This window comes from Metopolophium dirhodum, chromosome 3, assembly GCF_019925205.1.
Source record: "Metopolophium dirhodum isolate CAU chromosome 3, ASM1992520v1, whole genome shotgun sequence".
In the NCBI taxonomy this organism is placed as follows: Eukaryota; Metazoa; Arthropoda; class Insecta; order Hemiptera; family Aphididae; genus Metopolophium; species Metopolophium dirhodum.
This window is the reverse complement of record NC_083562.1, coordinates 23,124,040-23,149,859: the sequence shown is the minus strand read 5'-3', so window position 1 is coordinate 23,149,859 and position 25,820 is coordinate 23,124,040. Positions and strand designations below refer to the sequence as shown.

The following is a 25,820-nucleotide window of genomic DNA, read 5'->3' as shown; positions in this document are numbered from 1 at the left end:
CCTATATTAACAATATTTGATACTATTTTATTATTTCCCTACAACCGGGAAGACAGAAAATTGCCTACTGTTCACAGGCACTGAATTTAGATGCCCTTAAATCGGTGGCAGGTACTTATATTTGGGAAATCATTACTGTATTTGTACGAAAAATATTGCTTATCGCCGCTTTTGTGTTACCCTGTATATAAAAGTACAAAATATGCGTACAATTTAATACTTATTTGACATTATGTAAACACACTCCTCTTCCAGTCTTGTTCACTGTTTAAGTGAATAAATTGTTTTAATTAATAAATAAATAAATTGTGTTATTGTCATCGACCGAAGGTCGAAAGCCCGAACAATTCGGATCTAGTGACATTTGTTTACTTATAATTTTAAAATGGGTGACGGAGTGGCCGTGCGGACTAAGGCATCGGTCGCGACGCGCATCGTCGCCGGTTCGAACTCGGCCACGGGTGGTATTTTTCTTCGGGCAGTCACGGTGTTCGGAGAGAGAGGCCGCCATCCTCCACCCGGGCATACCAGATACCTACGGGTGCCCACTTAAAAATTCTGCCAAAACAAACACACACGTGTTCAAAACCTGCAGTACCCTCCCCCACAGTTTCACAGGCTAATGACCTCAGTTGTCGAAGCCTCAACCCAAAAAAAAAAAAAATTTATAAAATATAATCTGTCGTCCGGTGAAATGAGCTTAACATGCACGTCACTACACACTCGTACAGTCCGTACGTGGTAGTCCGTCCGTCGCATACAATAATGTTTGTCACTTCCCGTCTGCTGCAGACACTCGTCACGGCCCGAATGACGTGACCACGGTTACGTTAATATCGCATAGTCGGCAACACTGCGGTCGTCTGTGCAAACCGTGCGCGCAGCCTGCACTGTATATTGACGGTGGGGAGCAGTATACGCCCGGTGTAGTGTCGCGGTGGCGGTATCGTAGTGCCCATACGAAAATATTATTATCAACGCTGCAGGACGCAAATCGTAGTATCGTACAATAATAATGTGGTAATATTGATACGGCGATTGCCGCCGCTGCACTCCCACCAGAATTAATGACAAAACGTTGGCGGACGGGCCTACTATATTTTCGGCACGTTTTATCGCATCCGTCTATAACTGTTCAATTGTCTACCAATTACCAAAGACCAAAGTCCTGTTAATACTGTTGATCAAGTCGTCGTCGGTGTTCGTATACTTCTGTTATCGATTCCGCGGCGGCTCGAGCAGTAGTAGCAGCTGACCGACTGGGAGTGACACACCGCGCGCGCCCACCCCACCTGGTGTCATACGGTGCGGCTCCTTGCCATCGATCGACGGCGGCGCCCGTGTTTGTGTTATGGTCCGCTTACGGTGTGTGTGTGCGCGCGCGCTTGTTCGTGTGTGATAATATCGTGACAAAACGCGAAAAACGGAACGATGACCGGTGACGAAATCGCGGATATGGTACGGACAGAGCGTACGACTGTGCCCGACATTCGGTCGGCGATCGTCGCAAACGCGTAAACGGTGTGACGAACGACACGACAGGAAAGGCACCTTAGGGCAGAGACTTTCGGCGGCGAGGATGGGCAAGGATCACGACTTGGTGATTGCAGCCAAGACCGGCAATCTGAACGCCGTGGAGAAGATACTGGTGCAGAAGGCCAAGAGAACGGGACCGCTGGCTAGGTGAGATGATAATTGTGCTATTCACCTCATAGAAAACTGAATAATAAGACTTTTGAAGTTCAGTAAATATTGAATATAACTCGTTAACTCGTTAACGCCATAGTACGATGTCTGTCGGTGTGTAATATATATTTTATGTATTGATCTTTGATCGCGATAGGTGCCTATAGCCGCCAGCTGGTATAGAAATACTTTGCAATGCTTCGTGATAATTATATTAACAATAATTCGTAGGGGGAGGTAGTCTCATCTACGAATACTGCGATATATTCGTGTCTATACACACGTTTGTTTTTTTTTTGTATGATGGTCGTTAAGACTTTCTCGATTAGAACGACTGTTGCTCAATGGAATTTCAAAAACCTGTTCTTGAGTTCACAGGAATTGAGTAGGTATATTAGAATATTCATGAATAAAAAAAATTTTAAATTCTGTTGGGCGAGGGGGCCAGGGTACGTACGTCAAATTATGCCCCGATAAGCTGCTACTATGGGAAAATAAACTCGTGATACGCGGCCACGGAGTCTTTAATCTCATTTCTTCTTCCCCTCCGGTCTATGCCTTCGACAATTTGATAAGGATTTTGTCGAGGATTTTGTTAAGTATCGTACCGTTCCAAAAATGAAAATACTCGACGTACGGTTATCAATGTTTTCTCAAAATAGGTATAATACCTATTATATACTTGCCCTATATATATACGTTTTAACCATCAACGTTCCCCATCACGTCACCCGTGTCGACACCTCATCCTCCTCCCCTTTATCCTGACTCTAATGTTTCGCCGATAAAACCCCTTGTTTCACACTCGTCGGCTGCACAATGAATCAAACCACTATTGTATAAAACGCATCATATTATTGTCATTTAAGTGAAAACGACGTTGTTAAATGATTAGTTATTATTACAATATGATTCACAGATATTTAAAACGATTCATCGTATTAATAAACGTACAAATCGATAATCGAGCTATTTCAGATGAAACGCTTCAAGTATTTTAATAAACTTCAAAAAAACGTTGATACTATTATATCCAGTACATTTTATGGATCTTAAACTACTCTCTTGCATAAATACACTTCAAAGATCAGGATCAACAAGTTTAAAAGTAATTAATTCTTAAAACTATAAATTAACCGTAAAATACAGTTATTTTACGATCTGTGTGGCACGATCGATGTTGCACGAACTCGTCGTCAACAGTTAAAAGTAAAATATTCTACTGAACGATATCATGTTTATGCTCGTGTTTAATGTTTATGTTTATATTATCATTACATACTTCAGATATTAACTATGGTCGAATCAACAGATTGATGTTTGACCTCAATTTAGAAGTTCAGCATCTTCGACTGATAATCGATAAACGATGTACTTAAAATGATTTATGGTTGTTACTCATTACAAGTATTTAGTATTACTGTATATATGAGTATACTGTATTCTATCGTTCACGAAAAACAAAATCACAAATCCTTAAAATATAAAAAAGTAAGACACAAGTTCTCCCGTCATATTATGTGTGCCTAGTTAGTTGTAGTTTGTTCACATTCGTCGTTCGTACGAATATTTGAACCACGTATAGGACACACAATCTTGGCACTTCATATTCCTTTAATTTAAAATTAAACATTTTAATGAAATACTAGGTCGACTTAATGGAGCGACTTATTTTTTGGAACCCTATAGTATATATTTTTTTGTTTGGTTTTTTACATCGTAAAAATATAAATAATTGCTACCTACTATAACAATTAATTGAAACTCTGCGTTTATTTTGTTTTCTGAGCAATAAATGTGTTTGTTTTACAATGATAGGTATACATATGAGTTTTTTTTGTGTACCCCTTGTTTAGTAGAAAACATGCTCTGATCATCAATTTTCAGGGTAATTTCTGGTAGCAAATGTAATAGTGGATCTAATTTATACTATTTAGTGGGTCAAAAGTTGAAATTTCTCAGTAACTTTTAAATAATTTGATTGGGATTAATAATATTGATCGTGAAAAAAAACGCTCTGTTTTACGGTAAGCGCCGAGTGTAGGTACCTCGTCGTTGAGTAAGTTATTGTAATGTATGTGTTTAAGTTGAATTCAATGACAAATTAATGTTTATACGACGAAGAAAGTTTCTGAGCGGAGACAGTCTAACTTTTTGGTATGATTACCATTCAATAATTTTTATAATAATATTATAAATTCTACAAATGACCGCATTTTTTTTTCCAATTATTTAAAAAAAAAAAGGACTGAGAAATTTCCACTTTTGACCCTCCAATTTTCTACTAGAAAAAGTGTATTTCTCTGTGTACTTAGACAAACAAATGAAAAAAAATCGCTCCACTCAAAATCTAAAATATACCTATACGAACATATTTTGTGAACATTTTAATATTATTATTTGATATTTAAATAACTATTTAGTAACCAAAAAGTTAGAGTGTCTTCGCTAAGAATTGCTTTTTATTGTACACAATGGGTTATAGTTTAATTCTATTAAATTTAACACATCCATTACAATGACCTACTCAATGACGTGCTACACTCGACATCCATACTAGGGCAACGACTTTTTCAAATATTAATTATCTTATGAACAAACTCTATATGGCATATTTTGGATATTTTTAAAGTGTCCATGATCATTAACTGCCATTATAACCCTGCGAAAAAAAAGATTTGAACTATATGATCACCTTATAGGTGACGTGCTAAAATAATATTCACTTGTCAAATTATACTTTTTGATATATCGGCTTTTTTAAAATGATATGCACAACAATAGTTTGATATGCCTATCCTCTTTACTTTAAGATTATTATATAGGTATATAATATCAATATCATGTAGATATCATCACTCGTACGCGAGTTTCTCCGTTAAGAAGATAGCCACAACAATAGTAAGAGTGAAAATAATCATAGAAACTAGGAAATATTTAAATATGTAATATAATTTCTGACATAAATATTAAATTTGACTATTATTTAATTGGTCGAACATTAAAATGTATTACCAATTTGTAAAATACCTAATCTAATCTTACGAAATTAAAAGCAAAGGTGAAAATTAAAAATTGTTTAGTGTAATTATTACGTTAAATAAAAAAGATATACTTGAACCATACTATAATGGCATACATACTCAAATATAAAGCTCTTAAGAAATCTCATTTAACGAATGCAATTAAAAGAATAATTAATACTACTTGAATGTGAAAGTATTTGGAAAATTGTACTACCTTCAGTAAAGTTGTATAATGCTGATATATTGTTCTAAAGAAAAATCTGATATAACCAGATGAATCAAATTCGAAGAAAGAAAAAAATAAATGACCTTTGATGTTGGTAGTATAATTTATTTATTTTTAATGAGCGTCCTGTATAGCGACGTATTATATACTTATACTGTATAATATATACTTCCTAACTAACGTCTAATGGAACTAACTAATGTTTATGGAACGTTTCGGTTGCATTACGTTGTCTTATTTAATTTAATAAACTGTAATTGTGATTTATAATCATTATAAGTTGTACCATAGTTACACATTTTATTATAATATATTATGTTCAGGTTTATATCTATAAGTACCTCCTATTTAAGTACTTTTTGTAAAATTGACTCAATAGCAGTTTCAAACGGTTTACCGGTGTTCATGATATGTGCTACTTGTCCTTAGTAGATAGGTACCCAATATAGTTAAATTCTGTTAGCTAATTACTAATTAATTATTATCGATCTCATAAAATATTATAGCCGCGACTTTGCTTCATGTGTGCACGCGCTCACTTACACAATGAAAGAGATTTCGAACACATTATGAAACACAAATTAATAACTCGGTTAACAACGCATTTTCAACCTGCTGCCGCCGCTGTACTATTTAAAACAAATAAACAATGAATAATAACTAATAACTAATAATTGATAGTGTTCATAATATTATAATAATATTACGATTGCACATTACGCGTCATTACACATGGGGATCAAGTCAAGAGGCCCACGGCCCAACCTAGTTCATTCATAGAGTTTCTATTAAAATTAAACATGTAAGTCCTCGTATAAGTCTATTAGGTAGTAGGTACCATCCACAATAATGAGATGCAGGCTTGCAGCGATGTGTATCTATTGTACTGTTTTATTATATTTTGTTTTTTGATTAAGAATTTCCTTTATTTACAACACTAACAATAAGTTACTACATTTTAGTGGGTACATATATAAAATAGTTCGAAATTTAAAATCTGTTAAATATATTAAGTATGTTTTGATTTGTAGTGCGTTAAATGTAACTAAATTGTATTTTATTTAATGTCTTTTAATAAGGCTCAAAGATGAGACATTTATCAAAGGATGGAAATTAAAAATTTATATCAAAAAATTTAGTAGGTAAAATATATAACTTTAAAAGTTTGTACATTTGTTCCTATGTTTTTAAAATAATCTATAGGTTAGGTAGGTAATTACAATTAATTATAGTTTTCACTATTCGGTATTCGCTAATAAATAATAATAATTGATTTTAGGCTTTTCGAATTTTGACAATTTATATATTTATACGAGGGTAATGTTTCGTATATTGTGAAATTGAGACACAAAACCCCAATTTCAACAATCACATTTTTTGAGAAGATGATAAGAACTTTTTAGGTAGCTTAACTTTTTATATATACACTCACACACACACACATATATATATAAATATATTTATACTGATACTCATTTCATCGCTCAACCTTAAGATTAAAACATTAGGCATTAAAAGTATTTTTTAAATATTGAAATTGAACTCCTGTTTATAAGTGACTAATTTCATTAATTATTTAGGTAATTCTTGATTATAAGTTATAAATTTAAATTTAGGGATATGTATTACTTTTATCTGCGCTTAAAACTATTATAATTCATACAGCACCTATGCGGCTATGCATGGTTTTAAACTAAATAAATTACCGAGCTTTATATTTTACCGTTTAGTGAATAATAATAGTTTTTTTTACATTTTTTACTGTTGAAATATATAAGTAGGTGCTACACGTTGATGGTTAAATTTCCTTATCGTCGAACCAATGTTTTGACATATTTATAATTTGAATCATAATGTATAAATTAGTGTTCATCAATTTATATAAGAACTAAACTAAATTATTATGTGACTGCTTTGTTAGAAAATTAAATATTATATTAGGGATATCGAACTATTAAATTAAATTCCTTATTTAGGAAGAATTGTTGTAACAACTTAAATGTATGTAATTCCATTGGAATGCGTTTCAATTATTGATATGATATATATCTGATCACTATTTTCAATAGATAATTTATATAATATGTAGGAATACATATTTTTATTAGTTTTATTTTTATTATAAAAAATCCCGATTGCAATATAATTGTATTATAAGTTATATTATTTAAAATATTTATAATTATTTTATTTAATTTTTATTTGTGTAGTTTGAGAAGAGGTGCTGGAGTAAATACTCAAGATCAAACTGGCTTTACTGCATTGCATCATGCTTCATTAAATGCGTATAAGTAAGTGATTTATTTGATTAACCAATAATTATACCTAAATAATACTTAATATTATTAATACTATACGAATACAATTTACTACGTCATGAAGCGTAGAGAAATAGTGCTAAAATAACATTATACTAAAAAAACAAACAAAAGCGATGTATTGCACCAATATAGATTCTATACATTTAAATTTATAAAAGATTTATAAGCTGTGTTCTATCGTCAGGGAAATCGTTCAACTTCTCTTATGTAACGAAGCGTCAACAAATGTAGTTGATCATAAAGGTGCTGCTCCACTACACTACGCTGCATGGAGGGGCAATGTTGACATAGTCCGCTTGTTGCTCTGCCACGGGCCGTCAATACCCAATGTGAATCATATGGTAATTTTATAATGCTATACATATTGAAAACTTAGGCGTCCGCAAACTTCGTTTGCAGGGTATGCAACACAAAAGTATGGCCCTATCATTGACAAATATAAAAGTGCAGTAATTAGATCACAACTTGTTGTCATTAAACTATCAAATTTTATTAGATACTTTTTATAAAACCATATTTACTGATTAATGTTGACGTTATGCCAGAATAAGTGATTTGATTTCAGCTACAACTTCTTCAATATTTTTTTCCGAGACCATTTTTTGAAAACGATATTTATAATTTATTAATATTGAGTACTCTAAGAAAAAATGTCTTTAAGAGGATCTAATGGACCCTTAACAGAGTCGCAGTGGCATACCCTGGAGACCCCATGCGCACGCCTATTATCAAAAATGTGTTTTGAAAAGACTTAAGTGTATTTTCTTTAAATAATATGTTAAGACTAAAAATCGTGAAACTCCATTACATTGTGCTGCCGAACACGGTCATTCGGGTGTGGTAGTACTACTCCTAGAACATGGTGCTGATCCTACTATAAGAAACCACAAACACGAAACTCCTTTAGACTTATGCGCACAGTATGGAAGGTAGGAATTGGTTATAAATATCTCTGTTATCGATGTCGTACGAAATAAAAATAATTAAACCTGCAATAGGAGTACCTATTTATTGCATTTAGCTTCTAATATTTTTTTTATATTTTTATTTGTATACATATTATATAGTTTATATTTATTTGTATGAAATATTCATATATTATATACGTTTATGAAATATTTAAATTTATAACTCATTTTTGTGAACAGACTAGAGACAGTGGAACTAATTATTACCAAACGACCAGAACTGATAAGATCGTACAATTCTCGTGCGGCAGGTATAATGTTTGCTCACACTCCCTTACATTTAGCAAGCCGAAATGGCCACAAGTAAGGTTTTTGATTAATTATTATTAATTTAAATTTATTACATAATAAAATATGAAATTCAATCAGGACTGTAGTAGAGCTGTTATTATCGGCTGGAATGGACGTCAACGTTCGTACCGGTAGCGGCACTGCACTTCACGAAGCTGCTCAATGTGGCAAAACCGAAGTAGCTAGAACATTACTAGACCATGGTATTAACACCCATATACGGGACATACATAGGCGTACAGTAGAAGATCTTTTAAAACAATTTCCACCCAAAGCTGGTCCTGCTGTAGAAATAGCAGCCATGCTACAAAGTATACACACAATTTAGCTTAGCACTCTTTATTTCTTAATTTCATTTAATTTTAATTGTTTTGTTTTTAAATTTCTTTTTTAAGACCACCAGTTTAATAATAATAATGAAAGTGATATGGAAACCGAAAGGAGGAGTGAAAATGGTGATTTGGTTCCCGTACCTCTATTAAGTAGTCCTTATGAAAACATGTTATCACCTAGTCCTTCTCCCACTCGCTGGGAAAAACACAAAAGTCGCCGTGTATCGGAATCATCGGCGTAAGTCTAGTATTAATTTGTTTTAAATCTTATAGTTTCTTTAATTATTATAATCGTAGGATTTCCGATGGAAATTACCATTCTGGCCGTTGGTACAAAAATGAGCCTACTCCACTTTCTAGGTCCTTAATAGAATCTAGTTTTCTCTCGGGACCTGAGTTGGACACCGTAAGTATAAGTTCTTCGACAACTTCTAGTGGTCATAGACCCGTATCTTCTTCAATCTATTTACCAATGGCTCCATTGAATCCGAGTGCACCCAATATTTCTGTAAGTTTTTTTTTATTTTATTCTAAGTCCTGTGTGTTATCAGTAGTGAATATTTTTTCAGCCTGTGGCATCTAAAAGACTTACACCTGCAGCTGATTCCCCTTCTCGAGTGTCCGCTAACAGCAGTAGCGGACCTTATGAATATTTATACCATGCAACTTCTGGCTCACCTTCGTCTGATCAAAGTCGTCGAGGAGAAGTTTTACGTCGAGAGAAATCAGCTGATCAATATGTTGAAATGAAACTACGGCCAACTTCAGGTGAAGAGCCTGTAGCGTTAACTTCAATTTACCAAAATGTCCCAATTCGCACAACCAACCCAAGACGAAAGCTCAAAAGACACGATAAAGATCCAGGTGCAATATTGTCACGGGGTGGCTTGCAATTTAAACGTGTCGAACTAGAACCTGCTACAACTAACCAGGTTATTGTCTCCGACCATAATGGTTTTATTACTACTACCATTTCATCATCCAGAGAAAGTTTACTCGACGGCAATGACACGCCTTCAGCCGACTGGCCTCTAAGTCCTACACATTATCGTCAACCTCCTACCCCTGATCATCCACCGCCATCACCATTGCAAGCCGAACGTAGCATACACGCTAGAATAAGACCACTAAGTCAGGTAAACTACATTTGCATTTATAAGTAATATAAGAATTGATTAAATATGTAAAATAAAACAATCCATAAATGGGTTCTCTAGATTTATAGTAATCTAAAAAGAAAATCAAAAGATATGGAAACAGAAATCGAAGAAGATTTATTAGTGATTACTTGGGTACCTGAGTCTCATGCATTATTAACTGATAAAAGTGTGTCTACCTCTGAAGAAACTGCTGTAGAAGAGTTCGTAGGGGATGCTACCTTTGCAGGTTAATCAACTGAAAAATAAATTAATAATAATTTTTTTTCAAATAAAATAATTTTAAACAGGACTACTGAGGGGATCAATCAATAGTAATAGAGCAGAAAGACCGAAGACTTTACGTAAATTACGTACTGTATATGACCCTCCGGTCATAGCTCAATCACCTGGTTCCGCAGAAGATCAGTCAAAAAGTTCCAACACCATGTTGAGTCCGTTCGATGAACAAGAAGAATGGGCTAAAATTTCTGATTTAATAACGAATCTAGGAGGCGGAAATGCTAAGGAATCTATGTGTAATGAACTTGAAAAAGAATTCCAAGCCAGACTAGGTAAATTGTCTTCTCATTTATATGTTGTTTAATCGTATTTTAACATATGAAATATCGTTTTAGGATTAAATAGATCTGATAGCAAAGACAAATCTCGAATAAATGGTAATGATAGTCCATTGACGGTCGAATCATGGTTATTCGGATTGGGTTTCCAAGACTTTGTTAATGCATTCATTGAATTTGGCTATGATAATTTGGACTTTATTGTAAGTATTTAACAGATGTATCTATATTAAAATTAAAAATTTATATAATATTACATAGTTTTGACATTTTAAATTATATTTTGTTTTTATTTATTGAGATTTCAGTTAATGGACATTCTATTTGTAAAAATAAATTATAATTTACGAATTTGTCAGTTTTATTTTAGTTTTAAAAACTAATTGATATATATTACATAATTTTTACAACTTAATATGTCCATCGAAGTAATTATATTTAAAATATTTATTTATTAAATTATATTTGTAGTGTGGCGTATTAGTAGAACCAGATTTAAAAGACATGGGTATAGAAAACGAAACCGATCGATCAAAGATTTTAGAATCTGCTAACGATTTACCATGCTTAGTAAAAGAATTCTGGTCAAAGCGTTATACCAAAGACACGCCTAAAGCAAAAAGCAAATCCATTGCTGATCTAGATCAAGTTGACGACGAAGAAGATGCCAAACAGATGGAAGAATGGTTGACTAGCATTGGGCTGGCTTGCTACATAGATACGTTCCGAAAGCATTTGTATACGGATCTTGAGCGAATAGCGAGAATTTGGGAAGTGGAACTCACTGCGGTGCTAGAAATCAACAAGCCTGGTCATAGAAGAAGAATACTGTCATCTGTCGATAACAGTAAGTCCCAGTTACTTCAAGCTGTTTCTGTCGGTGATGGTTTAAATGATATTGGCAACGATCTCAAGCAATTGGTAAGTTTCCATAAACTTGATGGTTGTAATTTTAGTACCTAGTTTCAAATGTTAAGCACCTATTACTGTATTCGTTACATGCATTTTTAATAAATTAATGGTGGTATGATACAGAAAAACAACATTCAGTCACTAAAAGAAAAAGTTGGTTCAAAACATTCGGTCCACGTGGCGTCTGGCACTGTTACGCTCCGGCACAACCCTAAAAAGTCCAGGCATGCTCCTCTTCCACCACCATTACAAAACTTTTCTAATCGCAACAACAATGACCTCATAATCAGAGGACCTTCAGAACTACTTTTTGGCGTTCCTTCTACGCTGATCACACAGTGGAGACACCAGCCAGCGGCGCTGGTCACCGGAAACGTCAAATACATAGCGTCGGTAAGCCTGTAATAAAATACAAATAAAACAGCATGAACGTATTAGATATAGAGAAAAACATCGTGGTTTATATATTTTATATTCTAGTATTTGGGTTCCACCGAGGTAAAAGAACCCAGGGGTACGGAGTCGACTAAACAGTCCATTCAAAAACTTAAACACGCTGTGGCCAGTGGTGCCCAACGAACGTTGCCAGAAGTGGCGCTAGTAATATCATACAGAGGTGTTCGGTTTATGGACCCCATGTCGGGTAGTTTGGTGTGCGAGCATGAGATTCGCAACATAGATTGCGCATGTCAAGACGCGGATGATTTGAATCATTTTGCATATATTACGAAAGATCATCACACTAGTTCACATTACAGCCACGTGTTCAGCGTGTCTTCCATGGTGCGAATTTCGTTTATCGAATTTATAATCAAATTTATACTACTGGTGGCGTTTGTAAAAACTATTATCTGTTCGTTGTTACAGGATCAAGCAACCGAAATCATTTTGACTCTGGGTCAAGCGTTTGAAGTTGCCTATCAAATGGCGCTCAAAGGTCAGACCAACGCGGGCAATCGGAACGGCAATAACGGTCACACGAGATCACACTCGGCCAACCACATGTTGCCGAACATGATCACAGGTACTCGGGACGGTCGGAGCAGTTCCCATCAGCACGCTAGATCACATTCCGTGAACGAGATCAAAGTGAATGGTATCCAAAAAGGCGAGTCGAACGAAAAGTCTTAATATTACTCGTAAACATATATATTTAGAAATTTCAGCAAAACATTATTGAGTTCAAACAGTTACCAAATATTTTCATATTTTCATATGCGTTTGTATATATAGTATATATATATATATGAGTGCATAGCATAAATAACGCAATTTTTTCTTTCAAAACGCTCAATATTAAAACAACATAACATGCTTGATATATTATTACTCTTTTTATAAGAAAATTCAATCTAGCGAACAATTTGTTTTTAAAATATTTATTATTTTTCTTTAAACTTAAACGTGTTTTGAAGTATAAGTTTTGTTGTTTATAATATCAGATTTTAAGATATTTATTCGTATCTCGTATTCTCTTGTAGATCGTTAGAAAATATTAGCCTAATACGTCTTATTTATAATTAATTCATATTTTATTAATAATCTTAACTTCAAGGTTCACTAACTTAATATTATTAGATAGGTGCTAAGATCATACTGTTTAAGGCAGGCGTTCCTATTCGACTTAATGATACAATGCATCAGCCATAAAAATAAAATCGAGGCCAAATTTGATTTTACTCCCAATTTTTTGTGATATTTATAAAGCCTTTTTATATTATTTGTATTATTATTTATTTATTATTTGTATATATGACCAATGTTATCTCAATTTTTTATTGTAATTTATTTTTAAGCGAGGTTTTGAACACCAACAAATCTTCATTACTTACCCACGTTTTAGATTACTGTAATTTAACATATCCTCGTGTGTGAAAACACGCATTCAAATCTCTAAATATCCATCTTTTGGGCCACCACCACCTATAGCATTTGAGTTGTTGAACGTTGTTTGTTTGTTTGTTTGTTCGCTTTTTAATGTATTTTATCGTAGACAAATATTTATTAGATAATATATATGATATTTACTATTAGTCGATTCTGAAATAGAACACGTTAATATTATAGTATTATATAACTATTATTATTATTATTATTATTATTATTATTATTATTATTATGTACATGAGACCGTTGCTTATATTTTTAACATGTACGTTAATCCATGTCACTGAAATTAATTTTGTTAACTGGTTGTGAACATGTGTGCCATTCTACAATCATTGTTGTGAAATTTAACCCCCAAAGATAAAAAAAACCAAATATACTTACATGTTGTACGTTAACTTGATGCCGATTTTATTTTCGCTTCCACTATCCGTTATTATCCTTCTAATATGAAGTTCGGATGTTATAGGATCTGTGTACAGGCATATTAATATTAATGATCATTTAACACGCAATGTTGCAAACAACCACATGGCTCGGACATATATATATATATATTCTTTATAAAGGCCTATATATTGCTGCCTGTAATAAACTCCTTGAAAACAGATCGTCAGACTTTCGCATTATAGGTACAGCCTCATATTCGAGATGTCTCCCAGACCCTAGACGGCGTGATGAAATACCGAGGTAAGTATATCATCTAATACATACTTATGTATTATGTATGTACAATATGTAACTTAGATGTCATCAGCTAAAATCTAAAACTGTTTGGAAATGTTAACCTGGTTACCTGCTGCAAGTTATAAACTTCTATCACGTCTTGTGAATATTGCATATTTAAAAAAGGTGGATAAGTGGATGTCGCTCTGCTGTACAGTAGGTTACAAGTGGGTCACTGTAATGGATGGTGTTAAATTTGAATTCAATGATATAATATCATTGTATAAGAAAAACGATTCTGAGCGAAAACGGTCAGTCAGCCTATGATATTACCAAGTATATTTGATGATATTATTGTGAATAAAGTAATTTATAAATAACCTATTTACGTGGAGCCTTGTTTTCAATTTTCAATCCTTAGCTATAAAAGTTGAACATTTTATAAATTTTTAACTACAAAATAATTATTAAATTATAAATTTGATAAATTCTGTCCAAATTTGATCTTTAAATGCTTATAAAAAAAAACTGTGCCTATGTATTTTCAATATTTTTCAACTGCTATTGTAAAAATATATCAGGAGTCTTGTATTAAATTTTTACACTTTTTGGCCCAACAGATAAAACTTTATTGATATTTATAGAAAAAAAAACTAAAAAAATTGAAAACTGAAAATGCCCGTAAACAGCTCAAAAAGTGTCAAAATATTTTCAAAATTGTATGGTGTATAGGAAATGCTAATATAAACATTCAGTGAAATTTTCATGTATCTACAGTTATTCGTTTTTGAATTACAAGAAAATAAGGAAATCGGTACATGAGAAATCGAGTGAATATCTAATGTTGTAAAAATATGAATTTAAAACGCTCATAAAAATTTAATTTGACTTTCTTGTAGAAATTTTTTTTTTGATAAAGTTAGACAAACTTATGAGGAATCTTGTATTAGATTTTAAAATCTTAGATTTAAAAAGAAAATTTTTTATGAATTTCTAACTCAAAATAATTTGCAAATTTTCGTGATTTTTCCGTATTTTTTCAAGATTTGAACTTTAAACGTGTATAAAAAAAAACTGTGACTAAGGATTTTTAATTTTTTTCATCTGCCTTTGAAACAATAACCTAGGAGCCTTCTATTAAATTTTCAAGCTTTTTTACCCAACAAATAAAATTTTATTGATATTTATAGAAAAAAAATTTAAAAAAACTGAAAACTGACAATGTCCGTAAACAGTTCAAAAAAAGTCAAATTATTTTCAAAATTGTATTGTGTATAGAAAATGCAAATATAAACAACCAGTGAAAATTTCATGCATCTACGGTCATTTGTTTTAGAGTTACACCAATAACCAAAATCGATTTTGTTAAAAATCGATTTTGCGTAAAAATTCCCGTTTTTCCTTAATTTTTCTTTTGTTTTTCACATCGCTTTTGAAAACTACTGGGAAATTAAAATTTTGACCTCCCCAATGCACCAACGATATTCACTTTCCCATCGAACAAGATACTGAAGTCGAAAATCGAAGCATTATTTCGACTACTTATCGTGTACACAGACACAAAAATAAAAAAAAAAATAAAAAAAAAAATAAAAAAAAAAACACACATCATTGTAAAATCAATACATTCATCGTTTCACTCAGAATCTAAAATACATTCCATCAAGTTTTTCTGGTCACTTTGGTAATTATTTAAGATTTTTATTTTATGTTCGTTTACCATGTAATATTACGCTGACTCTTATAACCATTCGTTTGTTTATTCGGTTGAAAAACTTGACAAGTTTTTAAGTCGCCTTGAGGCGTAGTCCCACGTTGCCTATATAAAATATATATACTTAATTGTTATCAACTCCATTATTATGTTGACATTTTTTAAAAAGTCTCTTCACTCTTTGGAATACAAAATACTTGAAATTGAATGTGTCGTATAACTATACATACACTAGTTGCAGAACTCTTAGAAGCCTAAAATGTGTTTATTCTCTTTGTCCTAATTACACAGGAATAATCATATATGTTGTAGAGTTTAATTTTTAAGTTATTGTAAATTGGTTGACTGGTGTAATTTAAACAAGTTGTAAGGGGTGGGGTGGAGGGCTAATGTAAAGTTATGGCAGATCAATTTGGGGTTTTCTTCTAATCAACAATACTAAAAAATAAATAATTTACGAGTTACGAATACTTACAGATTGAGCACTACAACTTACCCTTTGGCGTCGTAATTTAGCCTAACTTCACACACTATTAGAGTTAATTATAAACATGTACGAAAATAATATCTGCAATCCCGCTGTATTTAATATACGAACGCCTTGGAGAGAATATGACCATTTTGTGTAGGTAATATGTATATTTGCTATGTAGCATGTAGGTATCGCATTCGTATAATTATTATTATCATTATTATTGTATAAATTATTCAAAATGGCGTGATTTTATATTCCGTCGTCGAATGGACGCCGCGTGGATTTGCATTATTATTGCGGAAACAGCATCAGCTGTTGAGAAACGACCGGCAGAACAGTATAGTGGTGAGGAAAAAACACAAAATTAACGAACGTCTTTCTATATTATTTTTATATGCGATTTCATCGTCTGGTGCAGTTTTTTTATATCGTCCATTTGTGTCGTCGACGCGTTGTAGTAATAATATATAATATGTACATCTACAATACTCCCCCAGGGCGCAGACGCTCGTCTCCGGGAGAAAAAAAACCGAACCTAACCGAAAAATCTACATATTATTTTCGTATTATTGTTATGTATATATATATATTGTATAAATATACAATCGTCGCCGTCGTCGTTATTTACATCATCAGCTACATAGACCGTGGTCGGCAGAGGATCTAGAATTATTTTATTTTACAACATACAGTAAGATGGGCGGGGCCATGCAAAATAATATACAATTTGCAGCATCGAAAACAACGATATCCAGATCATCATAGACCATAGTACGTTTAAGTAGGCATACCTACCGACATCTATGCTTTGCGGGAACAGCATAGGAGTATCTATAGGGGGAGGGCTAGCACCCCTCTTTAATTTTGTGAATATTAGCCACCCAGAAATATTGTTGTCTATTTCGTTCAAGTAAATTATGCTTATTAGTAATTATATTGAACTTTTGACGAGTAATAATAATACTAATACTGTCACTTTAGTAATTATTTATCATAATCATCCCCCTCGCCCAATGTATTTGAACAGTACGTGTAATAGTAATTATATGATAAAATAATTTAGTTACTTTATTACATAAATATCAATAATAAACCTTGTTGATTCTGTGATTTAACATTCAAATAATATATTAATACATTAATGAATGTATTTATGTAGAAATATTCTGACATGAGTGAGGAAATAATCAAAAAACAAGTCATCTCCGACGCATAATGAACGACAAGCTCCGACTGGTCGATTACTTGTTTGTGTAATACTTTTTATGATCTGGAGTATCGTAAATATTTATTGTGTTTATTAATACAAATATACATTTTAGTTGTATTGTAATTATTATAAAAGTACCTACTTATTAATGATGCCTACTTATATACTTAACCATGTATAATGTCTTTATGATTATATATACCTAGTTATAGTCTTATAGACTATTGTTACATATGAAATTAATAAAGGTGCACTTACTTTGTGATTGATATATTATTATCATTACAAGTGTATACGTACTCAGATAAACCTCTCGCGACCTCCATTTTTACCGTTAACAACTATACATTTATTTGAGTTTTGAAATTTAAGTATAGGTACCTACTCAAACCCAACATTTTCAAATAGGTAGGTAGTAGGTACCTAATAGATGTTCTACGGCATTTAAAAAGCTGGTGCCTCGTGGCAAAAATAACTTATTCTTTAAAATCGAATCCAACCTTTTTTATGTGAATTAATAAACTGATGATACTTTTTACAAATATATTTATCGATATATCAATTTATCTAATACGAAATTAAGACAAGTAGCTTTTTATTATAGATAAAAATTGGCTGAGACTAGAGACTAGAACTAATATTATTGTTAGTACATACATTTTAATACCTCAAACTACTCGTTCAAATTTTGATTTAAGTATACCAACATTTTCAAAATCATTATCTATATCGTAACAATTTAAACAAAAAAACATAGTTATTATTTGAGAATAATAAAATTGTATAGTCATAGGAAACTCCTTAAGTAGGTAGTTAAATAACATAACAAATTTAGGTAAGTGAAAATAACTTAAATATTGCATTGAACATAATTTGAATATCTGCATTACTATAAATTATCAGAGGGGCCGAGTTTATTTGGAAAAACCAATTTTGATAAAAAAAAAATTAAATTGATGTGGATTATATGCTATATAATAGTAGATATAGCATCAGGATTCATATAATATCTGCTTTCAAATCTGCTTTCAACTTGATGAGTTTGAAAAAAGGTACCTATACCTAGCTGTATACAGTACTATATACAGCGTGTGGGCATCGCGCACACGGTTTAAGAAACAATATTTTGAATTTTAATGTTTTGTCAATAGGTACCTCACATTTCACATTTTACATTATACTATAATTATACAAAAATGAAAAATGCGATATGATGAGGGTGCGACACTGTGCCTACCTCCACCGCAGCCTCCAGTCAACCAGTCTTTATGTACGTATAAACATTTTGCATATAATAATAATAATAGGGGAGGCAAAGCCCCACAGGCTTGGCGTACGTAATAATACGCGAATCACGGAGTCGCATGTACCCATCCATACTGCTATAACATAAATATAAAATATATAATGGATGACGCGTCTTTGTGGCTCGTCAGCGTCGCGTGTACAGATAAAATGTATATTTTTTTCCGTTTTATTATTTTTGCTCGCGTACCCGAAACGCGCCGGTATTTTCATCGCGTATAGACGTATGGCCATTAGGGAAATGGAAACCAAAGGAGGAGGAAAAAGAAACCGCGACAACGGTTATTATATATATACCTATAGGTCTGCAGCCGACCCCCTCCCACTGTTTTCCATAGCTGCGGCGCGATGCGTATTATTATTATTTTTTTTGATTAAAAGCGTTTTGAAAACGAAAAAGCCTCTCGTGTGTGTAGCACAAAGTAAGTGCGCCGCTGGAAAAAATAATGGGAGCGTGTACACGAATAGCGCCGCCCACGCGAGTTGGTTTAATATAATGTACCGTTCCTATACATATATTATAATATAATATGTACTATAAACATTAAACTATACACGATGTGTGCGCAGTGTATTGTGTATGCATGTTTGTGCGAGTACCTATAGATCATACGGAAAATTAAGGAGACCGTAAGAACCTCTGAACGTTGATAGAAACGATATATACTAGCGCTAAATATAATGTATAATATTACGCATATAGGAAGACATAACCAAGACAAATAAAATATAATTAGGTACAGAACGATCACTTATTGTGTCATGACTTATTAGTTGTACAATAATAATTGATTTCTCGTGCACTCTTCACTCTTGCAATGCACTACCTAACACTATGAAGTGGATTTAAAAAAAAAAATCCGATGTAATTGCGCCTATGTAGACGTCGATTTTTGTAGTAGTTTATAGTTACAATCGGTATAGATACTGCGTCGTAATTGAATTCGATACAATTAGTGACATTACCTAGGTATTTACAAAAATATACGAATTAACAATTATAAAATAAATATACCTACGTTGTCTTTTACCAAATAGTTATTTTATTATGACGCCTTGGCGTTGTAAATAAACCTACACTACACTTTTTGGTCCTTTTTCCAGTGATTTATAAATTATAATACAGAGAAATTACCTACTGTGAAGTATCGTGGGCAACAGCAAAAAAAATCATTTTAATATAAAGAGAAATTCGTTAAATGGAAGTTTCGCTGTATTTATAAATTTTATTTAATACATTTGGATACTACACTTCACTTTGTGTCAGCTGTGCACAGCTGTCATACTTAGGACCCGTTTTACAATCGTGAAACTAAGGTTAAACCACCGAATTTGGCTGGTAAAATCAGTGGGTTTGGCGTAACCGAGGTTTAAACTATGATTGTAAAACGGACCCTTAGTCTTTTTTCTGAACCAGTCGCCACTATAGAATATAGATTAATCCATCATGCAAGCCATGTGGGACCGCGTAACAGTGGAGTAAGTGAACATTAAGGATCTTTGTCTAAGATGCAGTGGACGTAGACGGTAGATCGGATCAAGTCGATCCAAAAATTGTATACACCCACCGTATAAATAAATATGAAATCTACAGTACAATATTTTAATATAATTTTTTATAGCGATTACTTTATTATATTATTATGCCCTTATTATAGATACCTTCTTTTTATTTCGCGTTATCGAGAGCCAGAGGAGGAACCGCGTTAGCATGACTTCTCCTCTGGCTCCCATCGTTTATTGACAAATAACAATACGTGTTAAGTTTACAACAATACCGTACGATAGGTTTGCCCACGCTACCTGACAGACACACCTTAGCGAGCGCTAGTGTGTACGTAAAGCGCTAGAGTGTATGTGTATTACGCTAATGTGTACGTTTATTGTAGATAGATACCTATTTTTAGGAATATTATTACCAAATATATTGTATTTGCGTAAACATATTTTTTAATGTTTAATGTTTCAGTAGTATGTACATTGGAATTCTATTTTATTTGGAATGATAAGCTTAAAATAAATAAATGAATCTTAAAACAATTGTCTACATATTTTCTGAGAACTGTTTTAACTCATAATGATTTGTGTACTTACAAATTACAATCTACATTTTATATTAAATGTTATTCTAGTTTTAAAAGCTGTGTTGTTTTTACTATCGAAAAACAGAGTTAATTTTCTATTGAATACCGTTTAGACAACCAGATTGGTATTTAAAAACAATTATAATTGCAGGCTATAAATATATAATATTATGAAATATCCTTACTGTAACAATTAAATATTTGCTTTGTAACAAAATAATAAAATACACGCTGTATTTACAATGATAATAGATCGTTTTGTTTGCGGAAAAACGACGACTCGAATAACCAACAAATCGTACCGTCAGCAATAATATTGTTATAGTACTATCAACAACAGAGCGGAAAATTAACGTTACGAATTATTAGTGTGGCTACTGGCTTGTGCTAACGTATGACCATGACCGTGATCGCAATATTTAATTAAAGTGGATGTTCTCGAAGAAACGTTATCGGTTTTTTTTAAATTAAATATTTTATTCAGTGGGCATACAAAAAAAATATCAAAAATGTTGGCAATAATTTTTTTTACAAAAAAAGAAAATGTATAGTGTTAAAATTTAATATAATAATAAATGATAATTGTTAATCTATCTATCTATATAAAGGTACTTGTCATGATGACTGACTGACTAATTTCCGATTTACTGATGCATTACCGCTTAGCCGGAACCAACTACGTTATGACTTTGAGTATGAAATTTGGTCAGTAATATAGTTTCGTTTTATGGTGTAGACTAAGAAACAAAGTAAGTTACTAAGTAAGAATTTCCCAAGAGATCTTAAAGTAAGAATTTTGAGATCCAAATTTGAATTTAAAATAGGAATATAAAAAAAGTGTCTATATATTTTTTTAGATTTTTTGTGATGAACTACTTATGAGAACTTTGTTTTAAATATTGAATCCTTAGCTATAAAAACTGATCATTTTATAATTTTATAACTACAAAATAATTTGCAAATTTTCTAGATTTTGATGAATTTACCAAATTTTTAGCTAAATAAGCTTGTAAAAAAAAACTGTGCATATGTATCTTTAATATTTTTTTAATGGTAATTTTAATGACTAATGAGGAACCCTTCGAATTCAATTTTCAAATTGTTTGATCAAACGAAATAAATTTTATTGATATTTATAGAAAAATAAATTTAAAATAGCTCAAAAAGAATCAGAATATTATGATAATAATCTTTTTTTAGATTCTAATATCTGCAGTTATTTATTTTTTAGTTCCATCAAAAAAATTTTGTAAAAAAACTGGTTTTGCATAAAAGTACTAGTTTTTTCCATACATTAATTTTTGTTTTTCTTAACGCTTTTGAAAATTCCTGGGAATTTTTAATTTTTACTTCTGTAAAGTATCAACTAGATTCATTTTCCTACCAGATAAGAAACTAAAGTTTAAAATCAAAAATTATTTTTGACTATACTTATCATGTATACATACACGATAAAGTATTTCAGTGTAAAATGAACCACAAAATTATAAATAGAGCATTAGCTTACTAACTGAATTTATAAACTTCAACTTTAGGTACTGTTTTTGGAATAAATAAATCCAAGTATTTTATTGTGACGTATCGTCGTCGAATATTTTCCTTTCGAAGTTTCAAATACAATAAAAGAGTATTTCCTGCTAGATTGCATTTTCGCCGTTGACCTTCTAGTAGGTACCTATATAATATTACAGCTAGTGTGTAAGCCGCCATGTGGTATAACGTATAAAAATACTAAAATATATATATGAATACGTTGGGCAAAAGATTGTTCCCGATTTCCCGGATGGACAATATTACTACGTCATACATTGGTTATTGAGACTCCGTAGAAATCATCGTTCTCTCTTTAAGATAGGTATATCTAGAGAGATATTTTTTCTTTATAATCGCTGGATATAAAAACCCTGATCTAAAAAATAAATAATAATAAGTAAAGAGTATAACGTTATTACGCTTATTTCTCTGCCGTTTATTTCCGATCGGTTTTCTCATCTTTTCTATAATATATAATATATATATATAAATAATAATAATAATAATAAAATAATATATGTGCGCGAGCGCATTTATATATATATATATATGTATGTGTATGAGAGTTTTTTCATCATTTTGTATTTTTATTTTTTAAATCCAGCTCGCGCACAACAACTGGGATCCGTTCCAGCGTAAAGATTTATTTTCAGGGGTTGCACGGTCGGCTGGGCAATCGCGGCCGATGGCTAGATACATACGACGATTGGAAATCGAAAAAAAAATAAGGGATGGTTAAGGGACGCCGAGGAGAGGGTTCGCCTTTGGCATATAAGATGACGATGATGGAAAAGCCAGAGATTTTTATATATATATATATCTAATTTTTTTTTCCATTCTTTCACCTTGGATAAGCGAACGTTTTTTGAATGGCAATTCCGCAAGAACGATGACTCGAGAATAAATATTATATATATTATATATAAAAAAGAACAAGACATCAGTGAACTGATATAAAAATATAAAATTAATCTCGGAGCTGGAAAAAAAAATAAAAATGTGAATTTGGTAAAACTTTCTTTATTTTATTTCAGCTTAAAATTTAATATATATATATAAGTATTGTATCATACTTTTTCCCCAAACTAAAGTGGAGACCGCATTTTGTAAGTATCCAAACGATTTATACAAAAGTACCTTATAAAGTATATTGTTATAATAATAATATCATGATACGGTTTTCAATTTCGGGATCTAGAACTTAAGTTTTATTTTAAATTGTAATCCTTCTTATGAATGCTTGAACAAACAAATATAAAAATAATACTAAATGTGTTAACACACAAAATTACTTTAAAATTATATAATTTTTAGAAAAAGTTTATTCCAAAATGAATACAGTTACACAATACTCGTGGGCACAGTTTAACTGAACCCAAGTTACTTATAAATATTATAATATATACTAAATAATGATGAATATTCTCTTCCAGTATATTATAAATAAAAATCTTAAATAAGTACGTTAAAAACAATTTTCAAACTAAGAAATAAAAAATACGGTATATTATATGTATATATGCATAGTAGATAAAAATAAAAATAATAAAAATAATAGAAATAACAAATAACAAAATAATATTTAATATTATTTATTCGGACGCATATCTGTAGTCTGTATACAGTATGTCAGTATAATATCCGTAAATGTTCATGGCTTTTTATGACAACCTCGCCTAAAATCAAAAATTATAATTAGCTAATACGGTATCTACCTATTTTAATTCGTAATTTGTATGTATAATTCACACATATATGTAATATATTTTAATATATTTTTAATATAGGTATTAATGTACGAAATATTAGAAGACACCCAATAAATTTGCTGTTATAAAATTAGCGTTAGTTTTAAACAGTTTACTTACTTTATTTACTTGTATTAATCATTTAAAAAAAATTTTACGGAAGTGAAATAATTACCTTATTGCTTATATATGACATCAAAACAAAAATGTATTTAAATCTAACAGTTAATTAAATAATTCATTAAAATTGATTTTTTTTTAATAAGTAGGACCCATACAAGCTTTCGAGTCTATATGTCTTAGACAAATAACTGGAGCCCCATGGTATATGACCAACGACGCATTACATAAAGATCTCCAAATCCCAACAGTTAACGAAATAGTAACTCGTCATCACAAAAAGTTTCACTCCAAACTGCACTCGAACCAAAACCCTTTAATTTCCCGCATGTCCTCTATAACCATCCCCAACAATCCTCCGAGGAGGTTAAAAAGAAAATGGCCAAGAGACGCTCTTGGCTAACGGTCTCCATATTATATGAACCCATCAAATTAAATAGGAGGTACTGTTGATGGACGGTTTTCTCCCCTCAAGACATTCAAGTCATTTTAATATTACCTATGTTATCAAATTTACTTATTGTACAAATTGTATAGATTGTAAATATGCTTTAAAAATTACACATACGCAATATAGCGACAAGTCGACATCATAATAATACGAGTATAACATGAATATAAAATAATATAATAAAAAATATAAAATATAATTTCAAATATTATATATTATAAAGTACTTACCCTTTTCTCCATATAATAGTATATCATATATTAGACTAACCTATACACGTAATATATTGAGAACATTAAGAATTTAAAATACATAGAAATATCGAATTTTTAGATTAAATACCTACTGTTGACGTAAGGTCGTCTATCGGACGATAGGGTGATACATTTTATACGGCTCATTTGGCGGGACGATAACAAACAAGTACCTATCCAATTTTCAATTTTGTTTTGATATATACAAAAAACTTTTAACCTTTCACTAATTTTACTGCTCATTTCATAGTTTTCATCTGTAACAATCAACATGGTAGGTGAATAACCACGGACCACGGCTTTACACAGAATTAATGTTATATATTTGGCTAATTTATCAAATATATTAAAATACTACAAATATATAATCCATAACACTAATTTAAAAAAACTAAAAACTAAAATACATTTTTAACCAAATGTCCAAAATAATATTAATGATAAACATATTCGATACAAGTCATAGGTTTATCTTAAAATGTAATAATTTTTACTATAAAATATACAAAAAAAAAACACTTAATAAACTTTTAAGCTGACAATACTATGGGACCTTTACATATTATGTACTTATTTATGTGTCCGGGCCTATTCCCTAGATCAGGTTAGGTTATAATGTTTAATAGGACAATGTCCTGGTAGGACAAAATATAAAGAACTGATATAAATAGATAATTGGTTTCACTTGTACAAATATAATTTATGAAGGTTGTTGACAATGAGTTATATTAATTTGGATTCAACTTGAAGATTATACCTATATTATATGTTCAGACCGGCACTGTTCGCCAACGAAATGTAGTTCGCATGGTCCCGAAATCGTGGAATCCATATCAAATGATGCGCAGTTGCAGCTTAAGCGGCCGCGCGAAATCGAAATAAATATGCGGTGTA

The 25,820-nt window shown here is 31.7% G+C and overlaps 1 protein-coding gene across 1 annotated transcript; it reads left to right on the top strand.

Annotated features, from left to right (window-relative positions):
• The first annotated feature begins 1,007 nt into the window (after positions 1-1,007).
• Positions 1,008-13,764, top strand: LOC132941216 (ankyrin repeat and sterile alpha motif domain-containing protein 1B-like). Its single transcript, XM_061009159.1, has 16 exons — positions 1,008-1,683; positions 7,149-7,229; positions 7,444-7,600; positions 8,043-8,188; positions 8,408-8,530; positions 8,597-8,829; positions 8,914-9,088; positions 9,148-9,358; positions 9,420-9,986; positions 10,068-10,236; positions 10,298-10,561; positions 10,625-10,770; positions 11,039-11,488; positions 11,603-11,872; positions 11,960-12,262; positions 12,347-13,764. The coding sequence occupies exons 1-16, from the start codon at positions 1,580-1,582 to the stop codon at positions 12,608-12,610; spliced, it is 3,663 nt and encodes a 1,220-aa protein (XP_060865142.1). The 5' UTR covers positions 1,008-1,579; the 3' UTR covers positions 12,611-13,764.
• The last annotated feature ends 12,056 nt before the right edge of the window (positions 13,765-25,820 follow it).

Bases quoted from the DNA above. Each gene is read 5' to 3' on its own strand.
- LOC132941216 (XM_061009159.1), top strand. From the start codon at position 1,580: ATGGGCAAGGATCACGACTTGGTGATTGCAGCCAAGACCGGCAATCTG. The intron at 9,359-9,419 runs GTAAGTTTTTTT...ATATTTTTTCAG, and splicing joins CGAGTGCACCCAATATTTCT to CCTGTGGCATCTAAAAGACT. The intron at 11,489-11,602 runs GTAAGTTTCCAT...GGTATGATACAG, and splicing joins GCAACGATCTCAAGCAATTG to AAAAACAACATTCAGTCACT.